Source organism: Phaenicophaeus curvirostris, chromosome 4, assembly GCF_032191515.1.
Source record: "Phaenicophaeus curvirostris isolate KB17595 chromosome 4, BPBGC_Pcur_1.0, whole genome shotgun sequence".
NCBI lineage: Eukaryota > Metazoa > Chordata > Aves > Cuculiformes > Cuculidae > Phaenicophaeus > Phaenicophaeus curvirostris.
Genome location: NC_091395.1, coordinates 53,425,457 through 53,447,742, shown reverse-complemented (window position 1 = coordinate 53,447,742; position 22,286 = coordinate 53,425,457). Strand labels below are relative to the sequence as shown.

Sequence of the window (22,286 nt, the reverse complement as noted above, 5' to 3'; positions counted from 1 at the left end):
TGTGAAGAAATTCTTCCCACTGCCTAGTCTAAATCTTCCACCCTCCAATTTAAAGCCATTCCCCCTAGTCCTATCACTAAATGCCCTTGTAAAAAGACACCTCCAAGCTTTCTTGTAGTTCCTCTTCAGGTACTAGAAGACTGCTATAAGATCTCCCAGGAGTCTTCTCTTCTCCAGGCTGAACGACCTCAACTCTCTCAGCCTGTCCTCACAACAGAGGTGCTTCAGCCTTCTGATCATTTTTGTAGCCTCCTCTGGACCCATTCCAACAGCTCCATATCCTTCTTATGCTGAGGATTCCAGACTGAACACAATACACCAGGTGGGGGGTCTTACCTTGGTGTCACCTGAAAACTTGCTGAGGGTACCCTTGATTATATCATCAATGGAAATATTAAACAGCACTGGTCTCAGTAAGGGACACCACTTGTCATGGATCTCCATTCCGACATTGGGTTGTTGAATGTCTCAGCCTTCTCTTCATCTGTTGATACGAGGTCACTATTTTCATCCATCAGTGGAGGCACACTTCCTTAAGCTCCCTTTCCTGATTGATGTACCTGTAGAAGTCCTTCTCATTAGTCTTAACTTCACTTGCCAGGTTAAGCTCCAGCTGTGCCTTGGCCTTCCTGACCCTAACCTTACACAACCAGGCAGTGTCCCTATACTTTTCCCAGGTTCCCTGTCCCTGCTTGCACTGCCTGTGCAGTTCCCTCTTGCTCTTCAATTTGACCAGCAGCTCTCAACTCAGCCACGCTTGTCTCTTCCCTGCTTGATTTCCTACATATGGGGACTGAGTGCTCTTGTGCTTTATGGAAAGCATCCTTAAGTATCTGCCAGCTCTATTCTCCTCCCTCATCCCCAAGGACCATATCCCAGGGGGTCCTACTGAGTAACTCCTTGAAGAGCTAGAAGTCTGCTTTCCTGAAATTTAGGGTCCCAAGTATAATTCTTGCCTGTCCTGTATCCCTCAGGACCTTGCACTCCACCAGTGTGTGATCACTGCAGCCCAGGCTGCCTCCGATCTCGACATCACTGATGAGCTCACTAGTACTGGTGATCACCGGGTCTAGTATTGCATCCCCTCGAGTGGGGGTGTCTGTTGGCTGGGTTAAGAAATTATCTTCAATGCGCTCTAGGACTCTCCTGGATTGCCTACAGGTTGCTGTACTTCTTTTTCAGCATATATCAGGTGGTTGAAGTCCCTCAGTACCATGATAGCTTCTGAGCATGAAGCCTCCTGTAGCTGCAGGAAGAAGGCTTCATCCACAGTCTCCGCTTGATCAGGTGGCCTGTAGTATGCACCAGCCACAAGGTTCCTTTTGTTGCCTTGGTTTTTTATTCTCACTCATAAGCTTTTGACCTGTTTACAGACATTCTTCAGGGACAGCTCTTCACACTCCATCCATTTCCTGATACAGAGAGCAACGCCACCACCCCTCCTTCCTGGTCTGTCCCTTCTGAACAGCCTGTAACCATCAATAGCTACACTCCAGTCATGGGATCCATCCCTCCAAGTTTCAGTGATGGCAATCAGGTCATAGCTTTCTAGCAGCACGGCAGCTTGCTGCTCCTCCTGTTTGTCGCCCAAGCTACATGTTTGTGTAGAGGCGTTTCATTGGGCTGTTGGCTGCATCACCTTCTCAGTGGAAGACCCCTTATTTCCCTTGAGGTATTCCAATAGAAGTTTCCTTGCTGGCTCCTACTACCTCAGAATCACAGAATCACAGAATAACCAGGTTGGAAGAGACCCACCGGATCACCGAGTCCAACCGTTCCTACCAAACACTAAACCATATCCCTCAGCACCTCGTCCACCCGTGCCTTAAACGCCTCCAGGGAAGGTGACTCAACCACCTCCCTGGGCAGCCTGTTCCAGTGCCCAATGACCCTTTCTGTAAAGAATTTTTTCCTAACGTCTAGCCTAAACCTCCCCTGGCGGAGCTTGAAGCCATTCCCTCTTGTCCTGTCCCCTGTCACTTGGGAGAAGAGGCCAGCACCCTCCTCTCTACAACGTCCTTTCAGGTAGTTGTAGAGAGCAATGAGGTCACCCCTCAGCCTCCTCTTCTCCAGGCTAAACAACCCCAGCTCTCTCAGCCGCTCCTCATAAGGCCTGTTCTCCAGCCCTTTCACCAGCTTTGTTGCTCTTCTCTGGACTCTCTCCAGAGCCTCAACATCCTTCTTGTGGTGAGGGGCCCAGAACTGAACACAGGATTCAAGGAGCGGTCTCACCAGTGCCGAGTACAGAGGGAGGATAACCTCCCTGGACCTGCTGGTCACGCCGTTTCTGATACAAGCCAAGATGCCCTTGGCCTTCTTGGCCACCTGGGCACACTGCTGGCTCATATTCAGTCGGCTGTCAACCAACACCCCCAGGTCCCTCTCCTCCAGGCAGCTTTCTAGACAGACTTCTCCTAGTCTGTAGCACTGCATAGGGTTGTTGTGCCCCAAGTGCAGGACCCGGCATTTGGCCTTGTTAAACCTCATGCCGTTGGACTCTGCCCAGCGGTCCAGCCTGTTCAGATCCCTTTGCAGAGCCTCCCGACCCTCCAGCAGATCGACACTTCCACCCAGCTTAGTGTCGTCCGCAAACTTGCTCAGGGTGCACTCGATGCCTTCATCCAGATCATTGATGAAGACATTGAACAGGGCTGGACCCAGCACTGAGCCCTGGGGAACCCCACTTGTCACTGGCCTCCAGCTGGATTTCACACCATTTACCACCACTCTCTGGGCCCGGCCATCCAACCAGTTTTCCACCCAGGAAAGTTTTTTACTGGGTTTTTTAGCTTACTGCTAAAAAACTTTATACACACTGCTTCGGCTAATTCCCCCAAATACAAAATTCTGCTGTTCATAAGAAATTTTCAGTTACTGGCAAGAAAATTCTTTGAAAAAATGAAACAACCAACTCCCCTCTCCTGACCAAGGTGCACTCAGATTGTTGAGCTGAAGACTAGAACTTTTCTTCCACTCAATCTTGTAAAGGGATAATCATGGTTATAATTATGGCTTAAAGTTCCAAATAAAATGATTATTCACTCAGAAGATTTAAAATTAAATGGAATTACACATAAATAACTTTCCATAAAGAGTACGGACATTCTAAAGATACCCTGCAAGACTCTGGAAAAAACTCCACCCCAAGCAGCAAACCTGATGACCCACAGTTAAAAATTAAAGACAGAAAACACAGCGCTGCTTCAACAGTCAGGGAAACTCATAAGAAGATGGCAACCCTCCTAGCCTCATTATGAATAATTAAAAGCACTTGGTTTGCTGATAATAAAACTAAGCTGAAGAAGAGACACAATTGCCTGTAATAAATGCACTAGAAGATGGCTAAACGTAGAATAAAAGGATAAAAAATAACCTCAAAAAGTTTAGGTTTAAAGGTTTTTGACCATCACAGGAGGTAATACTTGAAACAGTTTGTCAGTAAGACTAGTCAAGGAAAAAAAAACCCAAAATCATTTAAGGGTAAAGGAATGGGTTCAAGGTATCTTCTAGTCGTCCACCCTGCAATAGGTCCTGTATCCTAAGGAATGAAAAAAAAAAAAAAAAGGCCACTTCTTAAAGAAACAAATCCCTACTCCAAGAACAAGCAGAAGGACCGTTTTGGAAGAAAATTGTCTTTTAGATTTAATCTTTTTTTTCATAAGGAGACTTAAGATGGAATAAACTCCTCAGATTTAATTAATTAAATTGAGTCCATTAGTTGAAATTAATTGAACTGAGGCTTTTTGTAGAGTTTCATGTTCATGTGTTTCATATGTAGCCTCAGGTGGACTGTGAAACCACTGGAAAATGCTGAATGCTCCCTGTTAGCACTGATAAGTTTAGAAGCTACTCTAACTATAAGAAAGAATTACAGATTTCCGTGTGAACAGACGATCCTTTCTTGGAACTACTAGACAGGGCAAAACCTCCTCCTCTCTAGTCAATTCTTCACTTGCATAAGAAATCAGACTCATCCACATCACCAAGAACACACTGTGATAATTTACTGAAGGTCCTATGTCTAGCCAGGATATTTGCTCCTGGAGAAGACCAGAAACAAGAGTGAAGGCCTGGACAGGCGTACCCCTTCCTGGGTAAAAAACAGGCTGGATGTCTGGGCCCAAAGAGTGGTGGTAAATGGAGTTAAATCCAGCTGGAGACCGGTCACAAGTGATGCTCCCCAGGGCTCAGTGCTGAGTCCAGTTCTGTTCAATGCCTTTATCGACGACCTGGATGAAGGGATTGAATGTACCCTTAGTAAGTCTGCAGATGACACTAAGCTGTGAGGAAACAGTGATCTGCTGGAGGGTAGGGAATATGCTGAATATGAGTCAACAGTGTGTCCAGGTGGCCAAAGGCAGCCTGGTCTGTATCAGAATCAGTGTGGCCAGCAGGACTATGGAAGTGATTCTGTCCCTGCACTCGGCACTGGTGAGGCCATACCTTGAATCCTGTGTTCAATTTTGAGCCCCTCACTATAAGAAAGACATTGAGGTCCTGGAGCATGTCCAGAGAAGGGCAACAGAGCTGGTGAAAGGGCTGGACAATAAGTCTTAAGAGAGGCAGCTGAGGGTCCTGGGGTTGTTTATCCTGGAGAAGAGGAAGCTGAGGGGAGACGTTATCACTGTCTACAACTACCTGAAACGAGGTTGTAGACAGGCGGGTTTGGTCTCTTCCCCCTAGTAAATAGTGATAGAACGAGAGGAAATGGACTCAAGTTGTGACAGGGAAGGTTCAGATTAGACATCAGGAAAAATTTCTTCACTAAAAGAGTGAAGTCACTGGAACCATCTGCCCAGGGAAGTGGTTGAGTCACTATCACTGCAGGTATTTAAAAGACAGGTAGATTAAGTGATCAGAGACTTGGTTTATTAGTGGACAGGTATGGTTGGACTTGATATCAAAGACCTTTTCCAAACAAACGATTCTTTGATCTCCTACCTCTACCCCTCTTAGAAGTAGTCTCCTCTTCCTTTCTTTGGAGTTCCTGAGCATCTACTGGTTTCTGAAGTAGGAAACAGATTCTGGAGCAACTGCATAGTACTTCCACAGGTATAAATACATTCTTCCCAATCTTAAGACATCAATATACCGTTGAAAATACTCTAAGAGGACAAGGTTGGAAAGTGAAGCTCTGCTGAACAGGCTGATGCAGACTGGGAATTCAAAAATCCATGCATAACACAGAAAGATGACATTAAGCCTTAGCAGAAAACAACATTTAAAAGGAGAAAACAAAGATGAGCCCAAATGTCAGGCCAAACAGGACAATTATTAAAAGATTTTCAAGAAATTGAGTCATATGAGCTTTCCATTTTTCATCCCATTCCTAGTTTCCCAGGAGGTTCAGTATCCTTGCACAACTGCAAGGAAAAAATGTATTGTCTTTCTCTAATTTTACACAGAGCCAACATTTTTTACAATAATGTAAAAAGAGACAGCCCAGTAGAATTTACAGTCCAGGATTGGTAAAAGCATCATTTTACCTCCCTTGAAACTCAATTAGGAAGGCACAGGTTGCTTTATAAATTAAGCAAGAAGGTTATGATCTGTCTCCTGGGAAGTACCAATTCCAAACTCATTTCCAGTTGTGCATGTTTCACATGCAGAATCAGGAACTTTGTCAAGTACAATGAAACATCTCTTCAAGAAATTCCTACCAAAACACATTACTGAAATCAAGAAGCTGGATGCAATCATTCTCCCCTTTCTCCCGCTTCCCTTCTCTTTTATGGCCTGGAGCAGACAACCTGCACCAAGATGAAGCTCTGAACTTCATCTTAGGCCCATAATGTATACAGAAACATTTGTCGTTTATTGACAATCCTGAATGCTTAACTGTGTTGCTGCATATATCACTTTTCTTACAAGAATGACAAGAATTATACAATACACCTTCCCCCAAACTGACAGTTCTACAGTGCTGCAGTCTCTGCAGAAGTTGACACACTGTGGGGGAAAACAACTACTTCAGTTTTCCACAAGGTGGCACGGTTCTCTTTGCTGAAAGGCAGCACCACTTGGTGCCACTGAGAAAATTTAATTGTTCAATTTTTTTTTTTTTCCCAAATGTACTGGTCACTGTCCTGAATAGGTTTAAACAGCTTGAAGGTCTCTAGCAGTGTTCTAGCAATGTTCATATTTACAAATTCTTCCAGTAAAGAGTTTAATGAGATAAAAAAAGCTTCTTTCTCTTATGCTGAAATAAAGAAAAAGTATTTGAGGTTGCTGCCATGCAAAAGGAGGCTTCACTTGTCCTGTACTCAGAGCAGAGGCAGATGCACTGAATAGCTCTGCCCACAGCCTCTCCCACTGCAAAGCAGCATCAGTGCTCCCAAGCTTCACCCACAGGACCAACACGCACGGCCACTGCTGCTTCTGCACACCAGCCCCATCAGGCAGTGACAGACAGCAGGAAAGCAATGTAAAAAAACAAACCCAGAAATGTATAGTTTCTCCTCTATTTCTTATCTTGCCCCACATAGTCACTTCTGTGAATGTTTCAGCACTGAGTTTTGATTATCTGTTTAAGCATCATCAGCATGGTTTTGCCTACACAGGAGAAATAAAACCAGCTGTGATAAAAAGAGGACAAATTTTTGGCATTGACCCATTTCTCTGACACTGAATGGGTATCACTTCCATAAATTTTGAAGTTTAAATAGGAAGACAGAGAGGAAAAGGCAATGATGACACACAAGTTATTCATGTACACAAAAGCTGTCACGGTTCTCTATGCAGGAAAGGCTGCTAATTCTACTCAGCGCAAACCACCTGTGAATGAATGAGAGATATCAAAATACTGCCTCCCTATAACACTTTCCATACTATAAGGTTTATCTTGAAAGGCACAGCTTTCTGTTTCTGAGATCACTACTTCTGCAACTCCATTCACTATGCTTAGAGTTTAGTGCTTGTCATTGTAATAAGCACAGTTGAAACCCTTGCTTTTTAAATGCCAGCCTGGTACGCAAAACACATTTATTCACACCTGATTTAAACAAGCCAAATAATCAAGATGACAAAGAAATTTCAGTACCCTGATCAGTCTGTTTTCTCTCCTAAAATTTAACATTAATGATATTATAACTGTGAACTCTGTTACATACCATCTTCCTGCATGTAAGTACCTTCTTATCCTCTCAGTCACTGCAGGTGTGTGGCACAGCCAAAACACTCCTTAAACTACTTGGATTTCTAATCATGGGGATTCCCGTACATCCTTAAAAATGGATGCAAGCACGATGCAAAACCATCAACAAGATAAATCTGGAGATACATATACAACCATTCAAAACCTTCTGCTGCCTTCTTTCTCAGATATTCCTCTGTTCAACATTTCTTCTATTACAACAGTAAAAGCTGTGATTTCATTATTGTGTTATTTAATTATGTGCTTGCTCATTTTTCCCTACAGATTTTATCCTCAAACTTGGTTGCATTCCCTGTTCTAAAATACTAAGTTCCTTGGTCTAAAACGTAATTTCCTTGCCACTATCTGCAAATTCAAGCAGCCACATAAACAAGGAATAGTACTTAAAAGGGACAAACTTAAGAATAAAGAGCAAATTCTGCCAACAAACGCCCCAGGAAGCTACCCAGCCATGACAAATAACAGAGCCCTCTCTTACTCAGGACTGAAAACTCAAGTTAGTTGTGCATGAGGTCAATTATTACAGTTGGAAACCAGAATCTGGAGCTGTAACATTCAATTTCTTGGCTTATGTGATTTTAAAATAAGTCACACTTTCCTGACCAAATTGAATAAAGCTTTAAAACTGCAAATTCCTTTGGTGGAATTAGTCTTGCATGGTCAATCTACATTGTGCCAAGCGGAGGAGTACAGTTAATTTAAAAACTTAGAAGACATTCTGCAACTTGCAAGTTATGTTAACAATCGTAAACTCTCAGGTTTTATCCCATTGTGGATCTTCTTACAGACCTTGGATTCTGGATCACTGTTGATGCTACAAGAATCATCATCATCAGATTGTGGACCATTTCTGTTAAAGAAAAAAAAAAGACAAAATCATATAAAAATTACAGCACAGCACAAAATGGAACTGGTCGTTCCATGGAGACTTCTGAAGTAATTGTACCTGAGCTTCAAAGAGGCATAGCGTAACGTTGCGCCTTCGAACTCTTTCAGACTTGGGTCTGGGTTCACAGTGGCTGCATGCAGATCCTAGAGACAAAGGCAGTGCTATTAGTATAGAATTAAGTGCTATTAATATAGCATTAAGTATACCACCATGTTATTTCTTATTTCAAAGGGAAATTAAATCCTCCCTGCAAAGAAGCGATAGTATTTCTGGCTGAAGTTGAAAAGAGGCATGCATATATTCTCAAGCTGCATTTCATTCAGTGCAGGCGTCTTACTCGTTACATCATGGCAGTTGCCCTGCTAGTTTAGACTGAATCCATTCCAAGTGGAAAGATCAGAAAAGGCAGCATGTTTGTGAGCTAGACATCCCTAGCAGTACCCCCATTCACTTTGGCCTAGGTTATGAATGACATTCATGGAAAAAATAAAAGGGGAAAAAAACAGCCACTGCCATGCAAAAACCAAGGGTAATAGTATCAAAGGTTCTAAAATCTGACAATATACTTGCCTTCCAAATGTCACTATTAATCTTTCCCCCATTCAGTACAGCAAAATCACTCCATGGTTGTTTCTAGACACATAATTATTCACACAGGAAGAAGCACATTGATAAAAAGAAAAAAAAAAAAAAAGAAAAAAAAAGAAAAAAGAAAAAAAAGAAAAAGAAAAAAACACAAGACACTGTTGTTAGCATTGATATTTACAGGATGGGTTAGGGAACAGATCACCTCAAACTTCAACTCATTACTCCACTATACCATGGCATTTGGAGGAAAGGGGAGAGAAGACATGCCTCAAACAGTTACTTACCAAAACAAATGATTCAAACAAGAAAAGTTAATATAAATTAGGAACAGACAATGAAATTACTCTTTAACTATGGTCTTAAAAGCAAGCAAAATGAATCTGAATATGAATGTTGGCCACAGCTGCTACAGCCTTTGATAAACAGCACGAAGGGGAAACATTACAATTTCCATTTAATTGACACTTTTCTAAAAGGCCCTAGCACTACTGGAACTAGAAATACTGAAACACAACAATATATACAAGGATAAGATACATAAAAGGTAAAAATCAAATATTACTAGAGAGAAAGCACAAGAAAAGGACAGTGAAAGGAAGGAGGATTAGTCAGGAGGGCAGGGAGATTTCTTGCTGAAAAAGCATGCTTGTAAAGTCTAGCAGCCTTTAAAAAAAGCCCATAACAAAATATATAAAAAAATCAAACAACTCACTTTCCATTCAAGTTTCTCAAAATATTCAGGGGCATTCACTGGTACAATCAAGCAAGCAGCAGTGCATTTAGCACTACAGCAACCTGAGGTTGATCCTTCTCTGTAAAGCGTGGGAGGAGCAGCTGACACTGTAGTTGCCCCTCTCCTCTTTCCCAAGAGGACAGAAATCTCCCAGTCCTGAACAAGAGCCAGGTGGACAGCAGAGTTGGTTGCCGAGAATCCTAGAGCCACCTCTTTGTAGCTTCATCAAATGAAGTAATCCTGGAATCAGTGGCCCCTTTTTAAGATGTGCTTAGCCCTAGACTGAAGAGGTACCCAGTAATGAAGTCCAACACACTGAATTGCAGAGTGGACTTCCCACCTCAGAAGTGTTCCCAAGGCATCCCCACTAGAGGAACTGTTTGTGAGAAACAACTTCCAGAAGTTAACTCTTCCCAAACATGTCTTTGAATTAAGACTTGTTAGCTTTTCCTCCAGTGTTCCTCATCTTTAATTATTAGTGGCTAGTGGTTATGTTACTTATGGAAGAACTCCAGGCCTGGGATGAGTCAGGCTTTAAGATGACACAACTACCATCACCAAATTCTGCTGTGATATCAAAGAAGCTTTTACTGACAATTAAACCCTAAAGCTTTTTCTCTGCACAAGAAATGGGAAGAGGCAGCAAAATTTCTAAATTTGGAAGAGAACGTAACAAAAGACAAGGACTCACAGAGGAGAGTCACATGGCAACACACAGGAGAAAAGAGCCATCCAAAACTAAGTAAAATTTAATCAGCCATGCAAAACCAAAATACATTTTCATGCTTTTGAGGGAGAGGAAGAGAATTAATGTTCCAGGTTATTCATATTTAGCGCTTACTGGCATTTTTGTTAAATCTGCAGGATTTTCGCATAATGCTTAATCCGTTATTGCTTTGGATTTAAATTTACTGATTATGTTGTGTAAGAAAAATTGTCTTTCAGTCTGTGCAAAAGTAAGGTATTTTCACTTTTTCTCCTTTTTAAAATCCTTTTTGCCATTTGTATGCATTACAGCATTGTTCCTGCATACACACTTGCTTTTTTTTTTTCTGATTCTCTGCTCAGCATTAGTAACTGCTTTTCTTTATGCTAAATATCCAGAGTAAGCTGCAACATAAATATGGCTGACGTGAGCTGTTCCTTGTTGACCGCCCTCAGCTGTAAGCCACATTCTACCAACTGAAGCAAAGCTTCTGTATGTCATATCATTTAACACAGAGACACAAAATAAACAATAATATAATAAAAAAATGGAGACAACAAGACAATGAGTAAAAAGGCATCACTCTGGTAAAAACCCCCACAAAACGATGTTTCTAAATGTTTATATGACGAACTCAAAAGCTGAAATAGCCTAAATTAACCCATGTCAAGACCAAAACATGATGCTTCACAGACAAATGCGATAAAGATCCAAGTATTTTTAATGGACTCATGGAACCCAAGGGGGACAGATAGGAAATGCTACCCATGCCAGTCTACCATCCTAGATTATACTCTTTCATCTGTGTTAAAGACTATACATTCCCAATCTTTTCAGAAGAAAGTAATATAGATTCCAGCATGTGGGAATGAGCTAAAGCAGCTCTCTCAAAACAGATAATCTTGGAGCAGTCTTCTAAAGAGCAATAAGAGAACCAGCAGGACACAGCTCACATCTGGTCCAACCTGGAGCTGGAAGCTGTCCATCACAACTGCTGCTGCCAGTGTTAATGATGGGATAAAGGCACTTGGGAGATGCTATTCTAGATGGAATTCCACATGTTTTGTTAAGTGTCAGACTGACCATATCAGAAACATCCAGGTTAATCCTTCACAGAGAGGTAAACGGGGAGCACTTGGGGTAGGCTGCAGTGCAGTGAACAAGGACTCAAACCAGTATCAACTGCAAGCAACCTGGAAATGATTAGCAGCTTGCAAGTATTGATTGGACAAAGATGAAAAACCTAAGATTCATGATATCTGATAGTGTTAAACCTAAATTACAAATTCTTTCATCACCTACCCCTATCTCATAACCCCACAACACGGCTTATTTTCCTCTTACTGCTCTGTAGTGAGGGACTGCTCAGAACCAGCTGAATCCCAAAGGATTCTTTCTCCAGTTCACAGAATCACAAAATCATAAAACAGTTTGGGTCAGGAGGGACCTTAAAGACCATCTAGTTCCAACTCCCCCTGCCATGGGCAGGCACATGTCCCACTAGATCAGGCTGCCCAAGGCCCCATCCAACCTGGCCTTAAACACCTTCTTTATTAAGAACTTCCTTCTTAATAAAGCTCAACATCTGTGGTTTGAAGAAATACAAGACTTTTCCTAACAGTTCTCATTGTAATTCCAGCTACGCTCCTTCTTTGGAGCAGTTTCAGAACGTGGCAGTGCACAAAGTCCCAAGCCCAATTCACACTCTCATTTTGAACTCCATTTCTGTAAATCTGCTGTTATTGCACTGCAATGCTATCTTAACAAACACTGAGTCAAAAAACCAGTATCCTTTAAATAACACTATGTAAGATGCTTATCAATGAACACAAACTCTCAAGAGACAAATGCCTTAGTCTATACCTACAATTAAAATAACCACATAATATGAAACTAATACAAGCTTTTGAAATTTACATTTTTTCTGTATCATCTTTTACACTACACTCTATGGTCTTGATGCTGCCACAGAATGGTATATGCATAACTCTTACTGGATCAAATTCCTTGCCGAATTAGAACTGCCATATCAAAACCTAGATCAGCCTACTACATACTCACATACGTGTCTTTTTAGAACAACTCCTCAACATCTTATTCAATAGATCTACACTGTATTAAAATCTATGCTTTCATAATTCAAACATTTCGTATTAGCCATGATGCTGCTGAGAATTAATAATAATTATTTATAATTACAAACTATTCTTCATTTAAAACAAACAAAACTGTGAAAGGTTAAAGGTACATCTGCCACACTACCAGCAGGTCTGAAATGTTGTAAAGACATTTTAAACAGAGGTAGAAAAATATTTGGAATTAATATGTGAATTTTCTGTCTGCAATTTACAAACCATACCAATTTCTGGGGTTTTGTGAAAGACATCTCTAACCTACTAATTAAAGCCCTATTTATCCATATTTAGTAGGAACAGTGAAGTTGTATCACTTATATGTACATTACAAAAATTTACACTAGAAACACGTACAGCACTTTACATTCAGCATTTCTGGCTTTTTTTTTTTTTTCCTTGTTTTCTACTTGAATGTTAACAATTGCTGTTCTTCCTCTGTGAACCCTCTCAGAAATTATTTCCAGCATGCTTGGTGCACAGTACATTACATGGGAGCTCAACTGATGTAGGCCATAACTGAAATGTTGCGGTCACGTTTGCAAACCTTTTGAGTAGAATTTATGAACATGTGAGAGCAAGCTCTCTACAATTATGAACAAGAATGTACATATTTAAGCCTACACAGGATAAAAGTTTCAGGGTTAATGTGATAATACATACTTGAATGTCCTCAACTCCTCTTAATTTTCATTTAAGTTATTGTGGTGCATATGTCAACAAAATCAATAACAGAATAAAAGGCGTAAGGATTGCCTGACCCAACACTCAAAGCTAGTAAAAAGGCTTCCCTTCATTTCATAAAACTGTGAACCTTCTTCTGAGATGTTAGTATGAAAAATAATTTCAAATCACTTTGATTTTATCTTAGTACTGCATTCCATGAAGTTTTCCCAGCATACTACAAAGTGATTGCGTTTTTTTGAAGCATACTTTTATTTTCAATAATTTCTTCTATTTTTCTACGTATATTACATCCACCAACATCCTGGGTTTAATCTGAAAGGATTATCTTAAAAGACAGTATCAGATACTGATCTTTCAGCACATGTGGAAGACTGAATACATTTCTCCTAGGTAAAGACTGACTGCAACCTGGTGATCTACTTCTGCAGATTATTTTGTACTGGCAGAATGTTACAAGACTTACATTGAGGATATTTCAAGTTTATTCAATAGAAATTACCCTGTAAAGGAACTAGTGTCTCAAATGAAGACTCAAATGTTTTTGTGCAACACTCCTATCAAGTGAACCAAAAAGAAGATGCAAACAAATAGACTAGACAAAAGACTGCTACAATATGAAAAATTTTATGTATCCTGTACCCGTATAATGCAGCACTGCTTCAGCGCATGCTACAGAACTGCAGTGGTTTCACATTCATCAAGCACCTGTTCTCTAATTTATCTGAGATTTGTATTATTTCATCCTACACATCCAAAGTTCAGGATGTTTCATGAGGCACAACCACTAGAAAATACACATAGAAAATAGATACTTACGACGTATATCAAGAAGTAGCTATACTGTGGAATATTATCAGTCTCCACATTCTAATGCTCAGTTTAGCTAAGAGTTAAACCTGCAAGTTCAAAAAGTTATTTCAATTTCCTTTACAGTATGCATCCCACAAGAAGACACAGTATGTTACCTCAGTTTCTGGAGTAGGAGAAGGAGTAATGGAACCAAGCGATCCTTTCCGTGAGCCCTGGAGGTCTGTTGGGGTGGACACAGGACGCTGCCATTGAGTTGTTCCTGTTGGTATGTGCCAGTAGTAGATCCCAGCAATGTCATTGATTTTTTTCCAGCCAGGAGGTAAATCTGGGTCTGTCTGAAATGAATGATCACTCCATATATCTACTGGGAACAGGAAAAAAAGAAAAAAAAATTTCAATCAATGTTATTAAGACATGAACAATTCTTTCATGGGTCTACCCCTGATGCAAGTGATGTACAGCTGGAACTGCTGTTGTATGCTTTCTGTGTAAATTAATACCAGAAACACATCCACAATTACGTTCAAAGTAAGGTGATGAAGCCTAGTTTAAGCAGGCCTATAAAGAGAGGAAAAAATAACTACTTGCCAAAGAGTTGTTCTAATATAGCAGCTATCTAATACTATCAGAGAAACTAGCTCTAAAGGTTGCTTACTTCTGAACCTCTCTCACTTCTGCTAGCCACATTTATGCACATATACATGCATAGAAATGGCATGATAACTTGAAACAACTCTTACACTTCATGGCACAAACCAGACCACTTCTACCTCAGACCACTCAGAGTTCTTAAGTTACTGATCTACCATTTGAGGACTAAACTCAGCAAATTCTGCACGTGAAAAACTAGACTATACTACACTTAAATTCAATGAGCCTCACTCATGGCCCAATATCTGAAATCAGCAGCATTCATATAAATAGCTCCAGACATTCCCAAATATTCTAAACACCTGCTTCTACATGTCCTTCATAGTAGCCTCTACTGCATTTGAAGTATGTAGTTCCTGACTCTTGCATGTTTTAAAGCTCATTCATTTCAATCTTGCTCATTTTTATTTTCCAGCTGAACGACTCAGCTGCACTCTTCTCAAGCACGTGAAAGGGAAATAAAAGCAAGACACTTTCAATAATTTGACCACATCATGCAAAAACTGATGTGCAAAGATCAAATGCCTGAAAATCACACTGAAGTCTGCATCGCAACTTCTACAACTCCAGATACATATAGGTAAGTTTAAATAATTGGTTTAAGTTGGCTCCAAAACATCACAATCATGTCAATGTTCATAAAATGCACATATTGGGCCTTTCAATGCATGTCAGAATAGGAAAATAATAAGATTTTATTATGTAGAGAGGCAAAGCTTCAGATCAGTTCAGGTTCATACAGTTGACAGTATCGAACAACCATTCCTCAACACTGCCAGGACATGAAGTATTCTCTTCCCTTTAATACAAACACTGCTCCTGTCCTTCCTATAAACACTTATGTAGGTGTATACGTTTTTAAATCTAAACTTAGCAAAGTGTTTTGCTCTGGCTGCATTACTTCTCTCAAAACAATCAACTAAAGATGCAGAGGAACAATACAGTTATATATTGTTGCAATGACATACAGTACCAGAAAGACCTAAACAGAAACGACTTTTAAATAAAAGCAGACAAAAACCACAGCAGAAAGAAAAATCATTAACCCAGAGACTTAAAACACTGTCACTTCTGCAAATTTAGTTAGAAGACAATAAATTATCTTTTATGTGACTGAATACTTCTAAGGAAATCATGTAAAACAGCTGGTAGCGCTCTGGGATACGAAAATATCACCTGAGTAATATTAATTTACTTCAAAAACCTATTAATTACCAAAAATAAATACACCAGAATATGTTTGCATATGCTCTGAGATAAAGTACGAACCAAATTTCAGATTTCTTTTTCTTTTTCAATTAACACAGCTTAGAACTTTCAAAAACCTGCATTCCACACAAAACAACTGTGTTTTACACGTCCCCACAAGATGCATGTTGCTGGTGTCCAGGTATGCCCTGCACAGAGGTACTGATCTCAGATCACCTGATAAGCACGGCTGAACCATGGTTTAATGGTGGACTTGGCAGTGTTAGGTATGTGTTTGGACTCAATGACCTTAAAAGTCTTTTCCAACCTAAATGACTCTACGATCTGTAAACCAATCCAATTGACATGGAATCAAACAATGTGCATGAAATAATCCCAAGAGGAAACAGAACTGAACTATGGGACATAATCTGAAATTTATAACTCCTGTTATGTTTGTGAGATTTCAGAGATAAAAACATTACATGGAAGTAGTTTCTTCTGGTCTGTGGAAAACTAAGCCCTTCATGCTTCTTCAGTGGCAGATGATATATAGTGATAGGGAACTTTGCTCCAATTCTCTCCCAGTCATCCCTAGGAGGTAAAGTTCTACCTACCATCTCTTGGCCTTTTCCATGATCTACTTTACTGATTTTTTGACGAAAGATCACTGAACCTGAATAACATTATTTGTCATACAGCTTCTGGCTTTGAAAGTATTATTGCTCTGATAATATGGAAAGTATGGCTTACTACAGAAAATTGGAGCATGATTCACAAAAAGAACATATCTTTTTTTATTGAGATTGGTTTAGCTTACAGTAAACCATGATCTCCTGAAAGGCTATACTATTAAGACATTTCTTACATAAGTGCATAAAGCAACAGGAATAAGAAAAACAATACTGAACTAGAGTAAGTGAGCCACTGTAGCTAAGCTATATGAGAAAGGAGATATTGGTTTTCTTTAAGAAACTTGGAATCTGTGTAGCTTGTATTTCTACAGTAAGAGAGAGCCACATTCTTATCAGTGGATAAAATTACATAAAAGCATGAAAGATGTGATTTAAGATAAGAAGCTAATTTCACTTGATGAAAACTAAAATACATAGAGTGGACTTCATTGGGCTTTCCTGCCTCCACCACCTTCCCACACTGGGACCCGACACATTCCTCAGGGAATCAGATCCTTTTTAAGACTATTTTAAGATGTACCCAACTCAAAACTCTGCACAGGAATGAGGTAGATCTTGACCCAGGCATCATGCAGATTCACACAGCACTGCAGACCTTTGAAAGCTGTTTCTTTTTCTGGAGAAAGACCTTAGTGACCATGGTGGCTCCTCCGACCATACACTCCAGAGGTGAAGTCCAAAGTCAGCCCTCACCACAAGAGACTGGGCAGTCAGCTTGCAATTGGTCTTTACCTTGCCTTCTATTATTGTCTGAACATGGTGTGCACAAGAGCTGTCACGCTAATCCCTGAGCAGCCCATGTTGACTCAGACACACTGGCCAGTCCTTGTCGGCAAGCTACTACCTGGAAATTTGCCTAAGATAAGTGTGAGCTGTCACCACCTGACTTCTAAAACGCAGCGCTGCCCATTTAAAGGTCAACATAGTTAGAAGTTCATAGCTAGCCTTCTGCAGACAGATTCACGTGAAAGGACAGGTTAAAGAGAGAGGACTGATATTTTTCAGTCAGGGTTTTGTCTCACAAAAGACAGCTTACTAAAGCCTTCTCTATATGGTGGAAGATACACAAACTGGCTATTCATAGGGATGTTACTATGGAAGAAGCATGGGGCAATTCTGGTTAAAAAAAAACATGACAGTAAGAGAGACGTGGCAGAGGATTTTGAGAACTAAAGTGGAAGATTACATAAAAATATATTAAAGTTCTGATTTAAGACAAGCTAACTGAATTTGAGGAAAACTGAAATACATAGGACTTCACTGGGCTTTTCTGCCTCCACCACCTTCCAGCATCAGGACTTGATGTGTCCCTTGGTAAATCAGATCTTTCCTCTCTACCTAAAGCTTGCATAGAGTTGGCACCATAGTCCCTTCTTACGGAGTCAACAGGGCACTTGGCTGCTTCCTGAAAACTTGTGACACTGGTTTCTACAGAACTTAGAGAGAAATCTCCTTGCTGCACCCCACCACGCAGCCCCTGCTTCATCTCTTCAGAGACTCGGCAACACAACAATAGGAACAAATTTAGAAGAATGGGAAAATGATGAAGAAAATGAAATTATCAGAAGTGAAAGCCCAAGGGGAGGGCAGTGCCTGCAATGCCTTACCATTCCCTTTTAAAACCAAATGAGAAATTTATATTAGTAATTTCTCTTTTAAAATTACAATACGGAAAAAGAACTAACTCATAAAAAGCCCACAATAATTTTGGAAAGGTACGAAAGAAATTTTTTTTTTTTAAAAAGGTATAAATAGTTGTTTCCACTTTTAATAAATGTACAAAGGAGTAAAACAATTTGAAGAGATTCCCACTTGCTGAAAATGTCTGGTCAAGTTTCACTCAGAAATAAATACTCGTGTCTGAATTTTTGCCTCAACAGCTGAAACACGAAGCCTGTACTAGAAAAAAGCAAATACAACCTTCATACTTCTAGCACTGTAACTGAGAAGAGCAGTTAAAACTTCAAAAATACTGGAAATAATGGAGTCTGTTACACAAAATGAAACTATTCATTCACTCTTTTGAAACAACTAGCAAAAGAGACGTACATCCACAAAACTGATATCCACACAGCAACATTTAACTGGTAACTGCGGCTAGAAGAGCTTTGTGAATACATTCCCTATTCTAAGAAGACAGGATGAAGCCCATATAATGTAATATATTGCTGTTTGTACTTCCCTTTTCCAAATGTCAGCTTCTGCCGATTACCTGATATAGAGCAGTGATAAATTCCATGACGCAGCTAAAGTTCAGATACTGTTTAGCGTAATAATTAGAAGCCTCACTAACTACATTTTTATTTCAAGTTAGAAGTATTTTACTGTCTGTGGCTGCTCTATGAAAACAGGCTTACGATACTGAAACGAGATGGTAATAAACAATATAAACAATTCACTGAAGAGCACATGTAATTGATGACTAAGTTCTTCAGCAAAACTAGTATTTTTATCACTTATTTTTATTGCTGTTTCAGGGGCAAGGATAGTAATCAAATTGCTATCATTATGAATCACTCTTTAGTCCTTGTTCAATTAAAAGGAAAGTAAAACTAGAACATTCAGCAGGACCTTTCAGAGCAGACAAATTGGTACAGTAAATGGAGACCATTTATTTTTCCATCATTTTGCAATGCCTTGAACTACTCCCTCCTAACAGGCATCCTGTGCATGGCAAGGTCAACACTCAACAAGCACAAATTGCAACAGATGCAAATAGTATCTGTATGATTCTCTGCTGGTGTAATTTGTGGGTATTTCATAATCAGAGAGCCTAAATGCCATGAGAAGTTGAAGCAGCTTTTAACCATTTCAGATTTTCTTCTGCAGGCACAGCTAGAAATCCCTTTCACTGAAGATCAAAGGCAGTCATTTAGAAACAAACACAGATGGAAGGAGAATAGCAGGAGCTTCATAGGAACTTTCTGGAAGAGCAGGAATGCAAAGGTAGAGCACAATATATTTTAACTTAACAGCCAGTTATGTTAAAGTTGAGACAATAATTATTCACCTATTTTTAGAAAAACTACACAGAAGTAAAATAAAACGTTCAGTCAAGGGTGATTTGGTGTTACAACAAATGTGGAAAGGAAGAATATTGGCAAGATCCTTGATTTCCTGTGGACCAAATTCTGCTATCTAGAGAACCAGTTTCTTCACCATCTGTATCAAAGTCTGTATTTGTTAGCATAAAACAAACCAAATACTTCACCCACCATTGTCCTAAGTTGGTTTATCACTATTGTAGTACTAAAACCTGGCTGTATTACATTGTGATTGTGCTAAATTAATCAGGATCTCTTCTTGATAAGTACTAGAAATATATCACATCATTTCAATAATAAATCTCAACACTCCTGTCTGGAATGAACATAATCTAGCTCCTTCCCATTCTGAAGGTAAGGTAGTGGAAGACGACCAATGTATTTACACATTGCTTAGGACTGGAAGAAAAAGATCACATTATGTGATAGAAAAACTGCTAAGTGAAACTTCAAGGAAAAATGCACTAGGAATGAAAGCCTAAGTGAGTAAAAATATAATTTAAAATAGACTGGAACAAACAAACTTTCTGCCTTCGCTTAGATAAACTAACAAAAATGGATAAAAGTAGTGACTAGGCATTATCTCCACTTCAAAAAGAACTTGGTAGTGATGCTAAATAAGGTGCTGGGGATGGGGAAGAAAGAGTCAATTTTAACCATTTCAGACTACTTCTGCAGGTGCAGCTAAAACCCCCTTTCACTGAAGACCAAAGGCAGTCATTTTGAAACAAATACAGATGGAAAGAGAATGGCAGGAGCTTTAGAAGACCTCTCTGCCTAGGTCCTTGTGCATGAGGGAACCAGAGCCTCAAGCCTGGTTCACTAAATGCTAAGCAAGCCTTCTTCCTAAACCAAATACTCTTAAGCAAGGCAACAGGTCTACTGCAATAATTTTTTTATTAAACTTGGAGCTCTACTTCGAAAAACAGATGTGTTTGGATGCACAGCCCTTCTTCAGGTGAAAACAAATCCCATCAACCACTATGCCTAGGGCACTACATTATGTCCAAGGAAAGTAGTCTTGCAACATGGGAACTGCAGTACCAAAGGGCTTGAGTTGGCAGTATACATGACCTCAAAACAGTGCCCGTAACAGTGCTGTAACAGAGCCACTGGAGTGCTGGGAATTCTGTACCTGGGAGGTGTCACAGGACAATCCTAATTGTGTTCTTTCACAGGTTAAAAGCACTTTGTTGCAACACTAGAAGAGAGCAGCAAGGTAGGCTCACAGTAAGACAGGAAACACATTCAGGGAAATCTGAGAAGTACCTTTGCATCATTAAAGGGACAGGAGTGTTCTGCTCTCTAAGGGATTGATTTCCACGTATGGGCCCCACCCTACCTACTCAGAAGCAAAACCAGATCTAAGTGTAGAGCCTCAGGCTGATACAAATGCAGCTCCACTGGAGTTAGTGGAAGTATTTGATTTTCAGTCATTGTCCAATTAAGGAGAGCTCCTTTCATTACATGGTAGCAAAATGACCAAATGAGACCACTTGTCTGCCAGGCTCAACAATACTTGCAAGCACTTGATCTACCTAAAGAGGTCAAGAAATAAAATACCAATAGTGTACTGAGATAAAGATAAGAAATCTCATTTATTTGTACCCCTAGCTTATTTATCTCAATTCTTAGGACTGCTTTGCAACAAGTTTTCTTCTGTAAAGATCCCCCAAAGAAAAGGGATACCATCCAAACACATTATTTGGTCTAGACTTGAACTACCTATCACTGTCTCAAAAGTATGTTTCTGCATTGAAAAGTTAACTGAAAAGGGGTGTTCAGTGTCCAGGCTGGAAGGACGATGCTTCAAACAGAAATACTTCTAGGATTTTCCAAAACTAGAAAAATAACGTGGCCAATAATGAACCTATAAATCCACTTCCGAGTCTCTGGCTCTCTCATTGCTCACATTCCAGCAGTGGGTGCACAATGTAAATGAAGGAACTCAAACTGAAAAGCACCCTGTTTGTAAACAAGGGATCTGTGCCGACGTTTCCTATGTCAAAAATTGCGAAGAATAAGACGGTGAGAGGATCCAGTAACATGTTGTCCCAGCATTTGGACAGCAATGGGAAACTACTGTCTTCAAATCTGATGGATTGCTTTATTGCTGGAATGAAGCATAATGAAAGAGCTGGCCCACAACATCATCAACTATTACTTTTGCTATGCTTCTGGCATGCAAGGGGAAACAACGAAAGAAACTGGGGAAGACAGGAGGATAAAAATATTTTATTAAAAATGAAAGGGATGGAAGATGTTTTTTTCTCTTCTGAACTTCCAAAATCTTGAAATAAAAATGTGTTCCTTCTGGGCCTAAATAAAAGCAAAACCTCAAGAAAGACTGAGAGAGCTAGGAGTGTTCAAGCCTGGAGAAGAGAAAGCTCCAGACAGACCTTATTGCAGCCTTTCAATACTTAGGAAAGATGGGGACAAACTTTTTAACAGGGCCTGTTGCAATAAGACAAGGGGTAATAGTTTTAAACTAAAAAAGGATAGATTTAGACTAGATATAAGGAAGAATTATTTTGCAATGAGAATGGTGTAACACTGGAACAGACTTCCCAGAGCGAGATGATGCCCTGTCCCTGAAAACACTCAAGGTCAGCTTGGCTGGGGCTCTGGCAACCTGTTCTAGCTGAAGATGTCCCTGCTCACTGCAGGGGACTTGGACTAGATGACCTTTAAAGTTCCCTTCCAAATCTAAACCATTCTATAATTCTATAAAAAGAAAGCCACAGAAACCTGATCTTCTTGAGAAGATGCCAATGATTTCAGGAGATCCAGGATGTGATCCTAAAAGGAGCACATTCCTCCTCCACCCCATACACATACTGAAGACCAAAGCAGGCACTGGAAGGGAGGGGAAGACGTTGTATTAATGAGTGAAGGCAAACAAAATTAAAGGAGAAGTCTCCACTAAGCAGCACAACAGAAAGAACAGCAGGCCTTGAATATTTTTATCACATTTATTTCCTCTAGTGGTCTCAATGTGCAAGTTTTAAGT

The 22,286-nt window shown here is 40.0% G+C and overlaps 1 protein-coding gene across 9 annotated transcripts in view; it reads right to left on the bottom strand.

Moving 5' to 3' along the window:
- The window catches only part of APBB2 (amyloid beta precursor protein binding family B member 2), a 192,994-nt gene that overhangs the window by 57,561 nt on the left and 113,147 nt on the right, over positions 1-22,286 (bottom strand). For 7 of the 9 annotated variants that reach the window (XM_069856132.1, XM_069856135.1, XM_069856137.1 and 4 more), the window contains 3 exons: positions 13,854-14,059; positions 8,100-8,185; positions 7,943-8,003 (listed from right to left, as the gene is read on the bottom strand). In XM_069856132.1, the coding sequence (XP_069712233.1) occupies positions 7,943-8,003; positions 8,100-8,185; positions 13,854-14,059 (353 nt within the window). Of the gene's footprint in view, positions 1-7,942; positions 8,004-8,099; positions 8,186-8,612; positions 8,676-13,853; positions 14,060-20,622; positions 20,734-22,286 lie in introns of those variants that run through there. The other 2 variants (XM_069856143.1, XM_069856140.1) reach the window with 2 other exon arrangements.